Source organism: Littorina saxatilis, linkage group LG8 (assembly GCF_037325665.1).
Source record: "Littorina saxatilis isolate snail1 linkage group LG8, US_GU_Lsax_2.0, whole genome shotgun sequence".
Classification (NCBI taxonomy): domain Eukaryota; kingdom Metazoa; phylum Mollusca; class Gastropoda; order Littorinimorpha; family Littorinidae; genus Littorina; species Littorina saxatilis.
The window spans coordinates 3536695-3557268 of NC_090252.1; the positions used below are offsets into that span (position 1 = coordinate 3536695).

Here is a 20574-nt window from a genome sequence, read left to right on the forward strand (position 1 = left end):
TAATTGAGGAAGGGAGGTAACCCAGTTAACTACTTCGGATTGAAGACAGCACGAGTTATTGCGCCCATTGAGATGTGACAAGAATATCACTCGTCCAACACATTATTGTCAACTGTTACCTTTACAAAAACACACACGCATTCTTTGATTCTGAATGTACCTTCGCTTAGTTTTGCAATAGCTAGGCTTAATATAAGTCCGGGGGGTGTCTGGTAACAGTGTGAGGGTCACCTTAGTCACAGGCTTGTAACTCGAACAGTTTTCGCTCTTTTCTAAAACGGTTTTTACCACTGGATAGAGCATAAAACACTCTTTAGGAAAATGTAAAAATATGAAAATCATGCAAAGATGACATGCGACTCATTCCGTTGTGGAGGGTCACATTTGGCTATTTGACCAATCAGGGCTGATTCTTGGTGACCCGCTAAATGTTCTAACAGTCAGGCCGGGACCCTGTGAACCTTTTTTGTTTATGACGCTAAACTAGAGAAAGTAAAACATTTCATTAACAATATCAGCGTGACTTAACCTAAAAAAGTTGTTTTCAAATATTGTTAGATAATACACTTTTTTATTTGAGCTAGTTGAGCCAGTTTTCTGTCATTATTTGACACTTTTCTGGAGACACCCTAGTTTTCTTGATGACGTTACAGGGGCGCTGCGCTGTTGGCGGGGTGCGCCGGCTAATCGCCAAATCGGTGTGATGTATCACAGACGCTGTAACGTAGCCTGCTTCACGTCGTACGAACCGACATGCAACCAACGACAACAAAAGGGGCTTCACTTTGGTGAAGTTGCGGGAGTTGCCTGCCCATGAGCGATGGCGTCATCCGGTTGCAAACAACAGAAAACACTAAATTCTGCGTAATTACTTTAAAAAAAATCTATTTATGAAATAAAGCCAAACTGTGCTACGTTTGCCTGCTGAAAATATCATTCTGTAAATGTAATGTGACTATTGGATGACGTAGTGAATTGAACGTTTCCAAAACCTTGTTCTATTAACAATGGCTGCCGGGTTCCAAAATGCCAGATGTACCTCGTCTCATCTTTTTTTTTTTTTTTTTTTTTTTTTGGGGGGGGGGGGGGGGGGGCGGGGGTTCCAGACACGAGGATTCACGACTTGAATTAGGGTTTTGGACTGAGCACGTGGTGGACACCATTAGTCTCGGCTTTCCCCTTTGTTGGGGGACAACACACTTCCGGTGTATTTTAGTAAAGTGTCGTCACAACCGCGTCAAATGTATCATAACGTCATGTTTTTAAGCAAAGGGACGTAATCGCTTTACATTTTTTCCACAGCTGAAAACGAATGTGAATTTATCGCCGTCTCTACGGAAAGAAAAATCGGAAAGGGTCAAATAGGTTTCCCAAGCGCATGTGGGAATTTTGTGGGAGAACGTTTTACCGAGGATTTACTTTCGCAAAGGGAGTAGCTGCAGCTACGTTACGGCGAACAGGGCTTCTGTAAGCTGATCAGTCTTGCAAAGCAATCCATTTTGTAGTAAAGTTTCTACGTGTTTTGTGCACGTGTTTTTAACCGGAACTGCTTTGTCCCCCAACAAACCTTCACCTTGGGTCTGTTATACTGGGTCACGGGGTCCTGCAAGTCGTGAATAGACATATACATTACCATATACCGTAAAATCCCTAGCAAACGCCCACCCCCCCTCTGCACAGATTTCGGGTACAAGTAAGGGGTGGGCGTTTGCTAGGTATGCACCCCTTTGCAAGATAAAGTGTCATCACATTTTCACTAGGAAAAAAAGTCATACAACATGTGATTTATGCAATTTTAATGAAAAATAAACACACCGTTTGTTTACACAAATAAAGATCAACGTTCTGTGATAGAAACAAATAAGAAGAAAAAAGCCGGCGAATCATCGAACAGTGTGCACAAATCGTACATAAAGGAGGCCGAATGTCTTAAAAAAAAAGGGTGGGCGTTTACTAGGTAGTGACCCCTCTGCACAACTTTTGGCCAAAAGTGGGGGGTGGGCGTTTGCTAGATACTGGGCGTTTGCTAGGGGTTTTACGGTAAATGTAAAATGTCAAGTCTCATCGTCAGGGGGGTGTCGTCCCTTTACTCTCGTTATCGGTTGAGGACTCGTAAATATATGACAGTGCGAAGATTTAAAAGTTAGAAAGGATGTATGTGAAGCAAACAAAGTGAATGGGTCGACTGGTGTGTGCAGCTTGCAGCTCTTTTGATTTGATGACGGGGAAGTGGGCTTCCAAAAACGATACAACTTTGGCTTTGTTAAAACGCTGGTTGACTGAGATTTCAACCATTTGATACTGTATGTTGCAGTGCCTCTGTAGATTGAGTATTGCGCGTATACAAACGTACTTCCTCAACAGGGCGACTCTTACATCAAATGAGCTGCGTCTCACCAAAGCAGAAGAATTGTCCGCAAACGGCTACTGTTTCTTAAAAAAATGCCGCCGCTCTGTTTTGTGTCACAATAACATGAATTTGCAGATATAGAGTAGGATTAAAAGTGCAAACTACTAAACTTGATCATGTATGAAAAAATGGGTCACACGAGACTCTTGACACTATATTGCTGCCGAATCATTTCGACGGTCTCCAGTAGTGGTTCTGTCTGGTGCGAGTCTTGCGACCCCTCGCCTTGCTCAAATGACACCTGGCCTGGCTCAAGTGACACCTGGCCTTGCTCGAGCGACTCCTGGCCGCCTTGCTCGAGCAACTCCTGGCCTTGCTCAAGTGACTCCTGGCCCTGATCTTGCAACCTAAAAATCACATTTCACACAGTGTGTTTGTGGATATGATACCGTGTTTGTAATATAACCCAAATATCACATTTCACACAGTGTGTCTGTGGATATGATACCTTGTGTGTAATATACCCAAATATCACATTCCACACAGTATGTTTGTGGATATGATACCTTGTGTGTAATATAACCCAAATATCACATTTCACACAGTGTGTTTGTGGATTATGATACCTCGTGTGTAATATATATAGGTTACACACTCCGAGTTCTAAATATTGTGCATATTTTCCCTAGGGTCGATTTTCAGGTATTACCGAGCCTCTGGCAAGGTCACTTAATACCTGGAAATCTACCCGAGGGAAAATATGCACGATATTTAGGACGAGGTGTGTAAGCTTTTTATCCCATTACTCCGACGTTTTCATTAAAAAAAAACACCACTTTTTGACACAAACTCTGCGAGTGCTTGTTTTCTGCTGGCCAAACCTTCAGCGACCGCAAATCGTGTCATCAAATTCATGTGCGAAACGAGAAACGAGTCCCCTTGTGTCTTTTCGGTAAACGCGCCATAAAACGTCTGCTTTTGTATTTAGTCATCAATACTGCTTAAGAAAACGAATTACAGAGACTGCGCAGTTCAATGCATTCGAAACTGTGCAGTTACCGGCCGGTTTCAGTCGGTGACCCACTGAGTCGGTTGTCAGAGGCATTACGCCAAAAAGACTGCGAGTGTGTGATTTTACAAGCGATGAGGATGATTGCTGAATTTGTGCTTATTCGAGCTGTTGTGCTTCAGTGTTCAAATTTGGATTACTTACTTCTTCAATCGTCATTTAGGTGAGCCTTACTTTGATGCCTGGCTTTCAGTCTTAGGCCAGTAAGTTATCTGTACTGTACTGCGGTAAGCTTAGTTTTGTTCTGCTGGTCTATTCAATGTAGGTCAAAACTTGTAAATCTATCTGCCTGCATGACCTGAACCTACACACCGTTGTTTACTTTAAAATTGAAAAATAACACACGCAAGAACCGACCTCCTTCGTCACCTTTTATTTTAACCGTATCTCAACTTTTTAAGTGGCAATTTCCATGTTGCTGATCAAGCCGCCTGTATTTCTGTAGACAGATCTGCAGCAGACGACAGATGGGACAGCCTTGTTCTGTTGAACCAGATTTAGCAATCAATGCTCTAAAAGCGATAGCAAAAGAACAAAACTGTAAGCATACTGTTTTAGTTTAATAAGATTATTTCGTCGCTCAGGATTTTGAAACAGGATTTTGTTGTCGGGATTGATCTAAGCGGTTGCCGATGAAGAGTAGAGTTGTGCGCCTTGAATCACTGTCTGTCTCTATCGCTCTCTCTCTCTCTCTCTCTGTCTCTGTCTCTCTGTCTCTCTGTCTCTCTCTCTGTCTCTGTCTCTCTGTCTCTCTGTCTCTCTCTCTCTCTCTCTTTCTCTCTCTCTTCTACCGCTTCGACCAACTGATATTAATCTTCACTCAGCACTTTTCACCCCAGCAGATTGTGTGTATTCTTTGTTGTTTTCTTTATTTCTTCAATGTTAATATGTATGTAGATCGTTAGCTAAACGTGAGTTCGACTTTTATACCGCAGAATATTTCAATCGTTTTGCTAAAGAAAGTAGTGTCCGAGTTAACGATAAATATGCCGATGACCTCTCTAAATTATTCAATTGTACTCTGAGATCAAAGACAATGACCAATGACAGGTGAGATCGAGACTCGGTTGTGATGGATAATTCATATGGTTGTGATGGATAATTCAGATTATTCCCCCCTCTGCTTCTTTACCTCTGTAAACTTGTAGGGGTAGTTATTTTTCGATAATGACCCAGCAACCAAACAAATAACGACCCAGCAACAGCCTGAATCCTCGATAGTGCAATGGGTTGAGAGGTTGTTCTGTTTCGGTACTACTTTTTGCGACTGAAAAGTTCCGAACGCTCTAATGTACGAAGTATACATCTCTGGAGCAAACAATACAAACATACCGCATTTAAATTAACAACTACAGGCCTGAACACATGAATCTCCATATAAAATCCATGAGTTCGGTTGTTTTCTGAATCTAGATCAGACGTTCATCACAAGCAATTTCCCAAGGCAAGTAACTCATACTTTGTCTAGCGACAAGAGTAGTTCCCCTTCTTTTCACTCAGTTTCTTCGACAACAGACTGCAATCCGACGGTCAGTTTTCAACAATATTTCATTTAATAAACAGATCACACGCAACCAAATGCACACATCTCATCAATTTAAACAACATAAAGCGGTTTCATACACTATTTTCCCCAGAAAACTTAACTTCATACAGTTTTTAACGTTGGAACACGGGTGCAAAAGTTCGTCTGCTAGTCCCATTTGACGAAAGAACATTTTCCTAACCGATACCAAAACATATACAGAACACACAATATCTGCCTTTGCCGCCACAGCAGAATAACAGCATATCTGTGTACTTGATTTTAGTCCAAAATAGGAAAACTGACAAGAAGTGTTAACAGAATGGAATGATTTGCACGGAACTATACAACCGCGCATTAATCGATCGCCTGCGCAGGTTGACTGGTTGAGTGAATAGGATTCGATCAAACTTTCGCAAAAAACCTCCTCTTTTCTTTGAATAACTGAAGAAAGGAGGAATAAAGAGGTTACACACCTCGTCTCAGTGATTATCAAAAATAATGGTCTCAGTTCGCGGTCATGAAAAAGCTCGCTAAAGCTCGCATTTTTCATGATCCGCTAACTTCGACCATTATTTTTGATAATCACTGAGACTCGGCATGTAACCTCTACATAATCACCTCCTCAGCTAACAGAGACAAAGAGGCAGGTCATTGGATAAACCCAAATATCACATTTCACACAGTGTGTTTGTGGATACGATACCGTGTTTGTAATATAACCCAAATATCACATTTCGCACAGTGTGCTTGTGGATATGATACCTTGTTTGTAATCTGACCCAAATGTGATTCTCATTTCAGGGTTTCATTTACTAGTGCGCCCTGCGCCATTGGCGCATTAAATCTGAACATTTCCCATCACAATTTGCGTCAGTGCGTCAAAGGGCGCATTGCGATTACGTTCCACTGCGCCAGCAAATGTACACTTTACATCGGATTACACACACACACACACACACACACACACACACACACACACACACACACACACACACACACACACACACACACACACACACACACGCACGCACACACACACAGACAGACACACACACACATACAGAGATAACACGATATAGCGGCTAATTCTCATATGGCACCATATTGCACTATTTTGCATCTTTGGTCAAAACGCGTACAGGCCTCTTTGGCGCTTCTTGCCTCGACTATGTCCCATCGGAATTTGGTTGAGAGGGGGCAAATGTCCCATTGCCTTTTTCTCCCAGGTTAAACCCTGCATTTAGAACAGAGCGACGTCACTTTTCGCTGATTCATGTATTTAGAACTGCCTCTACATCGGATCATACGGAGAGCTCTGTTAATTCCCATGCTAAAAATAGATCCACGTAAATGCACGGGTTAGTTATCTTTCCTGTAACCTGACCTCCTGCATTGCGCTAAAGTGCTTATGTTAGCCTCGAGATAACTAGTCTGTACTAAGCTACTAACCCTAGGTCCGATTGGTCTCAGCTCTTACATTCCTGGCCATGAGTCGTCGCAGTAATTATCAGCAGTGATTGGGTCTGTGAAAGTGGATGCATGTTTACAATCGTTGTCTTTGGAAACACGAATCCACAGCCGCGATGGTTCCACATTTCCAACAAACAAACTGATTGGCCTTTACTTTGACAATCAACGTTTCACCTAAAGCTTAAACCCATTCGTTACCTGGATTTGTCACATATGAACATTATGAGATGTATTATTTTTTTCAGAGTTTACAACACAGACTGTTTACTTACCTTGCTGCAGCTTCCACTGGAACTGGAACTGTCTTCTTTGTTGACTGTTTGACTGCTGAAGAACAGACATGTGCATAAATGAGGCATACACACATGGAGATGAGGTTTAAACATAGCCAAAGTCAATAGAACTATCCCTGTTAATAGCAATCTCTTCCAATTGTAAGAACAATCATATTAAGACGAATTTCTGTTCTCAAAATTCTTCAAAATCTGCATTCAAGCTCCTTGTGAATCAGTTAAATCCTTGCTTCAATGAGAGTTTTCTTTTTCTTCCAGCAACTTAAGAATTTGATCACCATGTACAATCTATACCTGTCTTGCTGAGTCAGGTTTTAAACATTGAACAACGTCAATCTTGGTAAAGCGTCTGTTGTTGGGAATACCACTATTGCAAATACCTAGTTAAGTACAATGCAGCTTAAATGGGTGAAAGCATCAGGACACTTGGCCACAAACAGCACGTGGTTTAAAAAAACTCACAACAATTCTGTGCGAAGGAAACACCGCTTTTTAACATTTTCTTTGTGGTTTTTGTTCATTTGTGGATCATATAATATAACCCTTCGGCAAGTAATTATAATTGAATGATTATGTTCAGAGATGAATTTCCCTCCGCAACTGTCTTTACCTGGTTGAAAATATGCATTTTTACGATTTTTTTAGCGTGTCAAAGTGACTTGTTTGCCTGCGATCACCACTCTCTTCATCCCTATCCTGTAGTACTCAATCTATCAAAAGGTAAAATAAGAAAACGATCAAAAGCTATGCACTTATTGTAATTCAATCAAGTTTGCGTTTTAATGAAACAGATCCTGTGATTGGTCAGAATGCCCCAACTCATTAAAAATTACCGGTGACTAATTGTCGATAGCCACTCGCGAGGTGCATTGATACAGCCTCAACTAGTTTCGGTTAGCTTTGAGGGTCATTTTACAAGTAGGAAATTATGACGGCCAACGAAATACCGAGACCATAAGGTATGCGAAGTGATGACGTCGAATACGTGACGTAAGTTGATGCATGAATTCTTCAGGACTACGTCAGTCAATTCCAAGATCGCTTTTGTGGTGAAAAGAATTTGTTTCAGAGTTTGCTGTCTAGAAACCCGTCAAAAAAGAAGGGAAAATGTGTGTGAAAGAAAACAAAACAGGAGCAGAGTGATACGATAGGAATACAGAGACATATTTCTTGGGACTTGACCCTTGCAGGTAGGTGGACTGAAAGTAGTGTGTGAACAGAACAGAACCAATTATGTCTGTTTACAACCGCATGAAAGCAGGAAAGAGATCGTCGTCAGATTGAATTACAATAACATTAACATGCTTCCATTTGAAACTTCTCGGTCTTCATCGGGGATTGACGCCCTCCCAAAGTCTAATTGAAGCCCTCCGTCGCTTCGCTCCGTCGGGCTTCAATTAGCTTTTGTCGGGCGTCAATCCCCGATGAAGACCTCGAAGTTTCAAATGGAAGCATGTTAATGTGTAATTGTACAGAATAGCTTACAAAAATCTGTTATTATTTTTTTCAAGTAGCTTATCTGGTTCATATTTTACCACAAATTCAAAATGACGAAAAATCACTTGTAGCAGTGGGCGCCAATATGGTGCGTTTCTTTTCGCCCCTACTGTTCGTGTGCGTGGGTGCATGTGTTGGTATGCGGCGCATGTATGTGTGTATGTGTGTGCGTGCGTGTATGTTTGTATACATGTATATGTGTATGTATGTGGGTGTTCGTGTGTGTGCGCTCTCCTGTGTGTGTGTGTGTGCTCTTGCGTGAAAGGATGGCCAAATCTCAAAATGTTAACTCGCCAGCCAAGCGAGAAACTTCAAGAAAGTCACTAGCCCGCCCCAAATTTCGCTGGCCCGGTACCACACAACATGTTATGAGTGTTAGATTTCTAAACACAATTAAAACAGTCATGGCACGCACACGGGCCTTGTTTTTGTTTCAATAGAACATGGCGATGATTTTGCAGACGACAGAAATTCCTACATCGGTAGTGTGTATATGGCTTTAAAACTCGATAGTACAACCTAAAGTGTTGCATCTGACCAGCTTTTTCACTGACCAGCCGGACGAGGAGCCAGGCGGTTTCTACTAGCCCCGCGGATTTTGTACTCACACCTTCCGATATAGCGGACGATTTCGCCATCCCTGCTTGCGCGAGTGTGTGTGTGTTTATGTGGTGTGTTTGTGTGTGTGTGTGTGTGTTTATGTGGTGTGTTTGTGTGTGTGTGTGTGTGTGTGTATGTTTGTGTGTGTGGTGTGTGTGTTTGTGTGGTGTGTGCTTGAGTGTGTGTGGTGTGTGTGTGTGTGTGTGTGTTTATGGTGTGTGTATGTGTGTGGTTTGTGTAGCATATGTGTGTGTGTGTTTGAGTGTGTGTGGTGTGTGTGTGTGTTTGTGGTGTGTGTATGTGTGTGGTTTGTGTAGCATATGCGTGTGTGTGTGTGTATGTGTGTGTGTGTGTGTGTGTGTGTGTACCCGCGTATATCCTTGGCATTCGTTGTCATTAATCCACCAAAATAAGGGCACGAATTTGTGGCCCACAAACTGCAAATGTGCCTCACAATTTGTTGGGCTTATTTTTATGGGACACATTTTGGTTTTGTGGGCCACAGACTGTATTTGTGGAGCATAAAATAAGGGGCACAAATTAAACTTCATAAAAAATAAGGACAAATATTTGTGGGGCTGAAACAGTGTTGTTGCCCAAACAAATGTTTTGGGCTCTTTTTTCCCCTCCTTATATTGGACGTTGAGCGTGGTTTTCAGACCTACTGCGTTTCGGTATTTAGTTAATGACGGATCGAAGGCAATCTGTTTGGAAAGAATCTCCAATGGCAATGATGTTTGCTAATGCGAGAGAATTGGGACGGGCGAACCTTTGCATATTAACCAGAGGTAAGTTTCCATGTTTCGTTTCATAACTGAGAGTGGGTTTATGGTAGTATGTGTTGCAACATGTGTCATTTCGACTCACTCGAGTCTCTGTCAGTGTCACTGTGTCAGTCCACAGGCGGAAGGTATCGTTCACTGAACCAACACGTAGATAGTTGCCCTGTCCAGGGATTTTCTCATTAATTTGAAACAAGTCGCGAAAGGCGAAAATACAACATTTAGTCAAGTAGCTGTCGAACTCACAGAATGAAACTGAACGCAATGCAACGCAGCAAGACCGTATACTCGTAGCATCGTCAGTCCACCGCTCACGGCATAGGCAGTGAAATTGACAAGAAGAGCGGGGTAGTAGTTGCGCTGGGAAGGATAGCACGCTTTTCTGTACCTCTCGTCGTTTTAACTTTCTGAGCGTGTTTTTAATCCAAACATATCATATCTATATGTTTTTGGAATCAGGAACCGACAAGGAATAAGATGAAAATGTTTTTAAATTGATTTGGAAAATTTAATTTTGATAATAATTTGTATATATTTAATTTTCAGAGCTTGTTTTTAAATCCAAATATAACATATTTATATGTTTTTGGAATCAGCAAATGATGGAGAATAAGATAAACGTAAATTCGGATCGTTTTATAAAATTTTGTTTTTTACAATTTTCAGATTTTTAATGACCAAAGTCATCAATTAATTTTTAAGCCACCACGCTGAAATGCATTACCGAAGTCCGGGCTTCGTCGAACATTACCCGACCAAAATTTCAACCAATTTGGTTGAAAAATGAGGGCGTGACAGTGCCGCCTCAACTTTCACGAAAACCTGGATATGACGTCATCAAAGACATTTATCAAAAAAATGAAAAAATCATTCGGGGATATCATACCCAGGAACTCTCATGTCAAATTTCATAAAGATCGGTCCAGTAGTTTAGTCTGAATCGCTCTACACACACACACACACAGACAGACACACACACACGCACGCACATACACCACGACCCTCGTCTCGATTCCCCCCTCTACGTTAAAACATTTAGTCAAAACTTGACTAAATGTAAAAAGAAGATTGCCACTACCACGTTTTTGCAACCTCTTTTCAAGGTGTATGATTATATATATATATTTTTTTTAAAGATTGAGTCTAACTTAAAATACTTTAATAGGTAACCTTCTGATCGGTTCCCAATTATTTTATTGCAGGTTGGCATCAATCAGAAGAGAGCTAGAGCTAGTATGTTCAACTTCAAGGTCTCCTCTCAGATGAAAAAGCCAACCGATTGCTGCATAATCTTGAGGCTGTCACTGACAGAAGTAAAATATTTGATGCCACTGCGGCAAATCAGGTAAGAGTAAGGCGAAGAGGTTTTATTATGTACAACTGTCAGTGTTATGATGTACATGTACAGTGTGTTTTTTCCTTCCCCTCCCTCACATTCTCAAGTTCTGGTCAGATTAACTCATATGGAGGTGTGTGTGTGTGTGTGTGTGTGTGTGTGTGTGTGTGTGTGTGTGTGTGTGTGTGTGTGTGACTGTGAGCAAGACTGAGAGAGTGTTTTCATTTTATTTTTAAAATTCATGTTCAGGGATAATAATAAAATAATGAACACCTACTGACTAGAGTCCAAACCACAGAACTGCTCTAAGCTCTTAGCTTTATTTCACCAGTATGATGATCATGCAGTTCCTCCAGTATTAGAATCATTACTAATACTAGAAGTGCGTGACTTTCAGTGTGTACCTTTAAGTTTAATAAAAGTACAATGTATTGCTGTAAACAGTCAGTCACTCACTCACTGTCAGGATATATCTCATTCTCAGTGAAACTGTAGCTGTGTGTCAAGTTCTATGATTGTGTTCCTTTGTGCTCTACACACATGCAAGAGTTTTGCTACATGATCATATTGTGTTTAACCTCCCTCTCAGTCTCAAGTTCTGGTTACATTCTGACTGTTGGTGTGTGTTTGTGTGTGAGAACCGAAGTGTGTGTGTGTGTGTGTGTGTGTGTGTGTGTGTGTGTGTGTGTGTGTGTGTGTGTGTGTGTGTGTGTGTGTGTGTGTGTGTGTGTGTGATTTTCCCTGGCCAGTCAGGAGAGCTGCCAGACAGTAATACCTGCAGATCTTTCCAGCCCTGCAGATTGGTGTTACACACCTTTGCTTTGCTTTTTGAATTTGATAGCAAGCGCTGACAGGGAATGTGTCTTCTATATTTCATATATTAACAAGAAGGGCAAAGCCCATACGACTCACATGCTTGACCTCGACCTTTAGGGTAACGAAACCTAGCAATGACATCATACACTAAGAACTGCTTTACACATTTTTCCTACCAAAATACATGTGACCTTGACCCAAGGTCAAGGTCATCCAAGGTCATGCAACACAAAGCTGTTAATTCAAGACATAGGAAGTACAATGGTGCTTATTGGCTCTTTCTACCATGAGATATGGTCACTTTTAGTGGTTCACTACCTTATTTTGGTCACATTTCATAAGGGTCAAAGTGACCTTGACCTTGATCATATTTGACCAAATGTGTCTCATGATGAAAGCATAACATGTGCCCCACATAATTTTTAAGTTTGAAACAGTTATCTTCCATAGTTCAGGGTCAAGGTCACTTCAAAATATGTATACAATCCAACTTTGAAGAGCTCCTGTGACCTTGACCTTGAAGCAAGGTAAACCAAACTGGTATCAAAAGATGGGGCTTACTTTGCCCTATATATCATATGTAGGTGAGGTATTCAATCTAAAAAACTTCAGAGAAAATGGGAAAAATGTGAAAAATAGCTGTTTTTTAGGCAACATTTATGGCCCCTGCGACCTTGACCTTGAAGCAAGGTCAAGATGCTATGTATGTTTTTTGGGGCCTTGTCATCATACACCATCTTGCCAAATTTGGTACTGATAGACTGAATAGTGTCCAAGAAATATCCAACGTTAAAGTTTTCCGGACGGACGTCCGGACGGACGGACGTCCGGACGGACGGACGGACGGACGGACGGACGGACGACTCGGGTGAGTACATAGACTCACTTTTGCTTCGCATGTGAGTCAAAAAGTAGGCATTAGAACTTGTCTACCAGGGAATTAGAATGTTTACGCTCTTGGCATGTATGTGGGAGACAACTCCAACTGACCATAAGTCTTGCGTCTGCTTTTGGTTTCAGTTCGAGACATTTTGACGAAGCACATTGAATTATGCCACCGAAATAAAACTAAAACCTGTCCACTTACAAAAACTGCTCGGTCAAAGTACAGTAAATCTTACATTTTGTTAAGGAAATGTGCGGCAGTAAAATTGAATTTGGAGAATACATGGAATAACCTGGTTTTCTTGGAAGTGACATAAAAATAAATAGAACAATTGTGAATACTTCTTCTTCTTCTTCTTCTGTGTTCGTGGGCTCAAACTCCCACGTATACTCATGTTTTTGCACGAGTGGATTTGTACGTGTATGACCGTTTTTACCCCGCCATTTAGGCAGCCATACGCCGCTTTCGGAGGATTGTGAATACTGATCGACATAGAGTGCCGTTGCTCTGGAAACAGTCGTTACATTGGATTTCTAGGAAACAGTTAACAGCGACATCATACATCAGAAATTCCTAATATTTGGCACAAAGATGCATATGTATCATATCTACAATCATATAGAACGATTTTTTTTACAACAGACTACAGTTGAATTTTAATATATTTTGTCATAAGAATGAACGAATTTCTCACTGCATATTCATTACAATAATTAATTTAAATTCAAATGTAGTTGTTTAAAAAAAACACGTTCTGTATGATTGTAGATATAATAGGCTACATGTGTATCCTTGTGCCAAATATTATGAATTGCTAATGTATAATGTTGCTGTAAAGCCGTTTTCTAGAAATCCCATATGACACTGTAAATACCAGTTTTCATCGCAACAGCAGTCAATTACCATCCACAATGTTTTCATTCATTTTAATAAGTCACTTCAATAACTACCCAGAAAACTAAGTTATTCCTTGACTGTATTCTTCAAGTTTAAGTTTAGTAATTTTACTGCCGCACATTGCCTTAAGTCATAAATAAAGGGTTCCAGTAACATACCATTCTTCTTTATTGATTATGAACTTTGGAAGGTTAGATGTTGGATCTGTTTTTACAAAATATTTCTTTTGTTTTGGCCTTCCTTTTGTGGTCCACAAACTGGAAATGTGCCCCACACATTTTTGGGCTTATTTTTGTGGTCCACACACTGGAAATATGCCCCCAAATTTGTGGGCTTATTTGTTGGATTAATGACATCGAATGCCAAGGATACGCGTGTGTCTATGTGTGCATACGTGCATGGCTGTGTGCATGCTGGCTGTGTGCTTGTGGTTAAGTGCATGAGTAAGCAATCAGTACGTGGTTTCGGCTGTTTGAGCTTTCTCCGCACAGAAAATGCCACAACACCGGAGAGGATTAGACCAGTGGTAATCCCAAAGATAGGCAGCAAGAAGGCCCTGTACTTGGATGCTGAAACAAGAAAAGCAAATTATGCTTACACACGACTCGCCTTCGTTACTCCCGCCCCTCCCTGTACCACTGACACTGATTTTATTGTGTTGGCCGACGACCCATTCACAAGCATGGTGAAAATTAGATGTAATTGAAAAAAACACCTGTAAGCGACAAACATGTAAAACAGCATACAAACAGACACACACACACAAACAGATGAAAGTTGTTTAAAACACATCCGGGATCCATGTGCTGTGAGCAAGAGCATTAACACGTGTAACATGTGTGCAACATCAACCCAAACGTTCTTCTCGCCTCTTAAGTGAATAAAAAATGTATCTTGCAACGTTTCTTATTTGTACTACGGTATGGCTCCTAAAGAGGCTTTCAATACCATGTCCTACTGTCACAATGTTATACATCTTTCAATACCATGTCCTACTGTCACAATGTTATACATCTTTCAATACCATGTCCTACTGTCACAATGTTATACATCTTTCAATACCATGTCCTACTGTCACAATGTTATACATCTTTCAATACCATGTCCTACTGTCAAAATGTTATACATCTTTCAATACCATGTCCTACTGTCACAATGTTATACATCTTTCAATACCATGTCCTACTGTCACAATGTTATACATCTTTCAATACCACGTCCTACTGTCAAAATGTTATACTTCTTTCAATATCATGTCCTACAGTCAAAATGTTATACATCTTTCAATACCATGTCCTACTGTCACAATGTTATACATCTTTCAATACCATGTCCTACTGTCACAATGTTATACATCTTTCAATATCATGTCCTACAGTCACAATGTTATACATCTTTCAATACCATGTCCTACTGTCACAATGTTATACATCTTTCAATATCATGTCCTACAGTCACAATGTTATACATCTTTCAATACCATGTCCTACTGTCACAATGTTATACATCTTTCAATACCATGTCCTACTGTCACAATGTTATACTTCTTTCAATAACATGTCCTTCTGTCACAATGTTATACATCTTTCAATACCATGTCCTACTGTCACAATGTTATACATCTTTCAATACCATGTCCTACTGTCACAATGTTATACTTCTTTCAATAACATGTCCTTCTGTCACAATGTTATACTTCTTTCAATAACATGTCCTTCTGTCACAATGTTATACATCTTTCAATACCATGTCCTACTGTCACAATGTTATACATCTTTCAATACCATGTCCTACTGTCAAAATGTTATACATCTTTCAATACCATGTCCTACTGTCACAATGTTATACTTCTTTCAATATCATGTCCTACTGTCACAATGTTATACTTCTTTCAATATCATGTCCTACTGTCACAATGTTATACATCTTTTAATACCATGTCCTACTGTCAAAATGTTATACTTTTTTCAATACCATGTCCTACTGTCAAAATGTTATACATGGATTCATTTTCCAATCCGCTTTCCCACACATTTTCAAAACTTTCCTTTATTTGGTGTTTAACGTCATTTTCAACCATTCAAGGTTATATCGCGACGGGGAAAGGGGGGAGATGGGATAGAGCCACTTGTTAATTGTTTCTTGTTCACAAAAGCACTAATCAAAAAAATTGCTCCAGGGGCTTGCAACTTAGTACAATATATGACCTTACTGGGAGAATGCAAGTTTCCAGTACAAATGACTTAACATTTCTTACATACTGCTTGACTAACATCTTTGCAAACATTGACTATATTCTATACAAGAAACACTTAACGAGGGTAAAAGGAGAAACAGAATCCGTTAGTCGCCTCTTACGACATGCGGGGGCAGAGAAATAAGGATGTGGAAAAGAAGACTTTTGGTATGTGAAATAAAGGTTATGGATCCAGTCAGGTAGAAATAAGACAACAAGAAAGGAATCGGAAAACTGCAGGGAATAGTAGGGAGAGTTTTCTTGGAAGGAAATATAGGTGAAAGGACTGGTAAGGCAGAAATAAGACAAAAGAAGAGAAGTAAAGGGGTAGGGTAGCTTAGTGGAAACACTCCCGCCGCGTGAAGTCAATCAATCAATCAATCAATCAATGCGTCTTATATCGCGCATATTCCGTGGGTACAGTTCTAGGCGCTCTGCAGTGATGCCGTGTGAGATGAAATTTTATACGGCCAGTAGATTGCAGCCATTTCGGCGCATATTTACTTTTCACGGCCTATTATTCCAAGTCACACGGGTATAGGTAGACAATTATTAACTGTGCCTAAGCAATTTCGCCAGGAAAGACCCTTTTGTCAATCGTGGGATCTTTAACGTGCATACCCAATGTAGTGTACACGGGGGGAGGTTCGGACACCGAAGAGAGTCTGCACACAAAGTTGACTCTGTGAAATAAATTTCCGCCGAACCTGGGATCGAACTCACGCTGACAGCGGCCAACTGAATACAAATCCAGCGCGCTACCAACTGAGCTATATCCCCGCCCCCATGGGAGCATTTTCAAAACAATGATGTTCAACGCATTCTTTTATATAATACAGTCAATTTCTATACACATTCAGGTTTGACTGCATAATTGTGAGAACTTGTCTAGGAAATCTCCACTCTGGCATTTTACACATTTTAAACCAATATTTAAAAACAGAAATTGTGCTATCAACACGTAGTGGATATCGTCCTTCGTCGCCGTTCAGCAGGTTGTTGGGTGTTTTTCCGCTGACATATAAAAGCCGCTTACATGCAAAAACATGGGCCGACTCAATACTCTCTAATCTTTTCACACCCCAGATCTGTGAGGCGTACAGGACCATCGGTTTTCCATGTGCGTCAAACAATTGAAAAAACAGAACAGTATCCCTGTTTCCTTGTGTCCACATGATCTTCATCAATTCTACACATTTTGCTTTTGCTTTACGGGCATATCCTACACATGCTGAATCAAAAGACAGCCTTGTTGTGAATATAAAACCTTAATACTTATAACTGTTCACAATTCCAATGTTTCTTATCATACAACTACTTCTCTCCAGCAGCTAAATGACCACCTTAAAAATAAAGTAGTACTTTCGTTTTATCGAAATTCACATCCAGTCCTAACTTTACAGAGGCATGTTCTAAAATGTTCAGCTGGTTTTTTAGTCCCACTGCCTGGTGTCGATGAGATCAACACAATATCATCGGCAAACAACATCAACACAATATCATCGGCAAACAACATCAACACAATATCATCGGCAAACAACATCAACACAATATCATCGGCAGACAACATCAACACAATATCATCGGCAGACAACATCAACACAATATCATCGGCAGACAACATCAACACAATATCATCGGCAGACAACATCTAAACAATGTCTTCGGCTCCAGACAACAACTGTGTACCCTGCTTTCCTTTCTCCCGCACACAGTCAGCCACCTCTTAAATCAGCAAGGAAAAATCAGAGGGCTCAATAAACAACCTTGCTTCAAACCCCATGGCGCGATTGAAGACAGTTATGTACCTTGGACGATGCATTTGAGAAACTCTCACGCCTTATCAACGCGATGGATGATACATCAATACACTGAACATCGACACCTGTCCAACAAGAGGCGAAGCCTTCAAGGCTCCCGTAAGAAATCGAGTAACACAAACTCAATCACTCCGTCACACATACACACACACAGTAAGCATAGGTGACACTGGATCTAGATCTGTCTGTCTGTAGTTTACTTACGGAGACACGACTGCCAGATGGCCAGATCGACACTGGGCTTTCGACAGCGTTTCCTCGCGCAGACACTGGAAACACGCTGTGCAGATTAACCTGCAGGAAATCTCCTTTGGTATCTTATTTATCTATTTTTCTGGAGCTACGAAACCGAACAATGTGAAATCGTCTTCTCCGAATCGGCGAACTGCAGCTCGGTGATAACTGTATATATACCACAATCCTTCACGCGATCTGAGGTTTACAGCGTATTTAAGTTATCTGTTTGCATGGAAACGTATTTTACTTTTGTCAAAAATAAGCATATAAGCATATTGCGTGTTCAGACCTGGGTCAGGCCGCAATTTTCTTCCCCCTTTCCTAACCTAGGTGGTGGGTTCAAGTGCTAGTCTTTCGGATGCGACGAAAAACCGAGGTCCCTTCATGTACACTACATTGGGGTGTGCACGTTAAAGATCCCAAGATTGACAAAAGGGTCTTTCCTGGCAAAATTGTATAGGCATAGATAAAAATGTCCATCAAATACCCGTGGGACTTGGAATAAAGTAAAAAAAATTCCATCTCACACGGCATTAAGTCTCAGGAAACATGAATACACGCATGCAGGAAAAAAAAAAATATGGGTAGCGCCGTATGTATGGCAGCTCGCTTTCCCCGGGGAGAAAGCAGCCCGAATTTCCATGAGGGTAACCTCACTGGACTGTAAATCTTATCCAATCCAATCCAATCCAATCCATGTGCTCATTAGGTTCAGAGCTGGTGTGTCCGAATTACGCTCACATAAATTGAGATACTCCCCACATACCCTACAGGACTTGTTTTGCCCATTCTGCAAAAAAAGCACCCGAGGATGAAATGCACATTTTATTTCACTGTGATGCATTGAACGATCTTCGCTGTCAATACTTACCCTTTAAATACACATCGTATCCTTGTTTGGTTTCCTTTCAGTTGATAATGCAAAACAAGAAGGGTCTCCATGATTTAGGCAGATTTATTTATTATGTTTACAAACGCCGTGATTTACTTCCTAAGGTGTAACAGAATGATTTACTTTGCTCCGTGTCTCTCTGTTATGTTGATGTGGTTGAGTGCATTGCGTAGCTGCTGGTTTTTAAACAACTATGTACTTTGATGTATGTTGTAGTTGAGGATGTATTTGATGAGGCACCAGCCATCCCCTGTTCATACCCATACATGTATGTATTGTGCGTGTGTGTGTGTGTGTGTGTGTGTGTGTGTGTCTGTTTGTGTGTGTGTGTATGTGTGTTTGTTTGTTTGAGTGTGTGTGTGTGTGTGTCTGTATGTGTGTGTGTGTGTGTGTGTGAGTGTGCGTTTGTGAGAGGAGTGAAAGTCAGAGCGTGTGTGTGTGTGAGAGAGAGAGAGAGAGAGAGAGAGAGAGAGAGAGAGAGAGAGAGAGAGAGAGAGAGAGAGAGAGAGAAAGAGAGAGAGAGAGAGAGAGAGAGAGAGAGAGAGAGAGAGAGAGAGGCTGTCATGTTTGATATATGTACCGGTTGTAACTGGTCAGTTGGCCTAAACAATAAACTGTCTGAGTTCTGAGTTCTGTGTTCACGCGATCTGACCTAACCTTGACCCCTGACCTTGTCTGCATACCACACACGACACAAACCAGTCAGCTGTTTTTACTCCCCCCCCCCAAAAAAAAAAAAAAAAACCTCCACCACCCGTTTTCTTTGGATACAACCTTTAACTACATACGTGCCGACGAAATGTTGATCATTGCTTCAATATTTGGAAGCTGTTGCTTGGATAATAACCAGGTGACATTAGTATTTCGGTGTTCAGTCAAATGTTAAAGTTTCTATCACACACGTACACACACACATGCATACGCACAGACAGACAAAAGTTAGCATCGCATAGGCTACACTTACGTGAGCCAAAAACGAGGCCAGTTTATAGCGATGTGTGAACTAATTTGCAGATGACCTTGACTTTTTAGATTACAAGCGTGCACTGGTGTAGCTCCTTTGCTGCTTTTTCTTAGAGGTGCATTTATGCCAACAATCTCTCCAACACCACAATGCATTTTGTCTTATAAGATAACATGAACGTCGTATAATTATATTGATAACACAATAGTCATACTTACACCCTTTGTCATATGGTGTTTCTTCTTCTTCTGCAAAGAAATAAACCAATACATTCACATGTTTGGCGGTATAGCTTACACATTTGAAAGTGTATACGGAATAACCAATACATTCACATGTTTGGCGGTATAGCTTACACATTTGAAAGTGTATACGGAATAACCAATACATTCACATGCTTGGCGGTGTAGCTTACACATTTGAAAGTGTATACGGAATAACCAATACTATGAGTTATTTCTAATATGCTGACTGTCAAACAGACATGTCGAGAAACAATATATCAAGCATGAGCCTTTTAGGCAAATGTTGATATCGTTTGTGAGACATGTCTCTTATCATTTGCAAACAGTCAGCATATTAGAAATAACGGTTTTATTACCGTTTAATTCGACCAAAAGAAATTTCGAAGCAACCCCGCGAATTAGACAGAACAGCCGCAATGGGAACTGGAGCGCTTCTACCTGATTATGCCTGTCAGTCAAAGAATTATCGTGACCTGGGTGAGCCAATCAGAGTAACACACCTTACGTGATGAATATTCACAGGACTAATGCGTTTGACACACAACAAACCATGTTGAACATGCGTTTCGGTTGCTTCGCTTTTTCTTGTTGAACAGAGAGCGACAGATTTAGAACCGACTCCAGGCGGATAGAAAATGACGTAAAGATACATTTGA

General features: G+C 40.8%; 1 protein-coding gene across 1 annotated transcript in view; it reads right to left on the reverse strand.

Moving 5' to 3' along the window:
* Positions 1–2543: 2543 nt before the first annotated feature.
* The window catches only part of LOC138974468 (uncharacterized), a 57081-nt gene continuing 39050 nt past the window's right edge, over positions 2544–20574 (reverse strand). The window contains exons 9-12 of the mRNA XM_070347187.1: positions 19892–19921; positions 13983–14093; positions 6690–6744; positions 2544–2757 (exon numbers count right to left, since the gene is read on the reverse strand). Coding sequence (XP_070203288.1) covers positions 2544–2757; positions 6690–6744; positions 13983–14093; positions 19892–19921 — 410 coding nt within the window. The remainder of the gene's footprint in view (positions 2758–6689; positions 6745–13982; positions 14094–19891; positions 19922–20574) is intronic.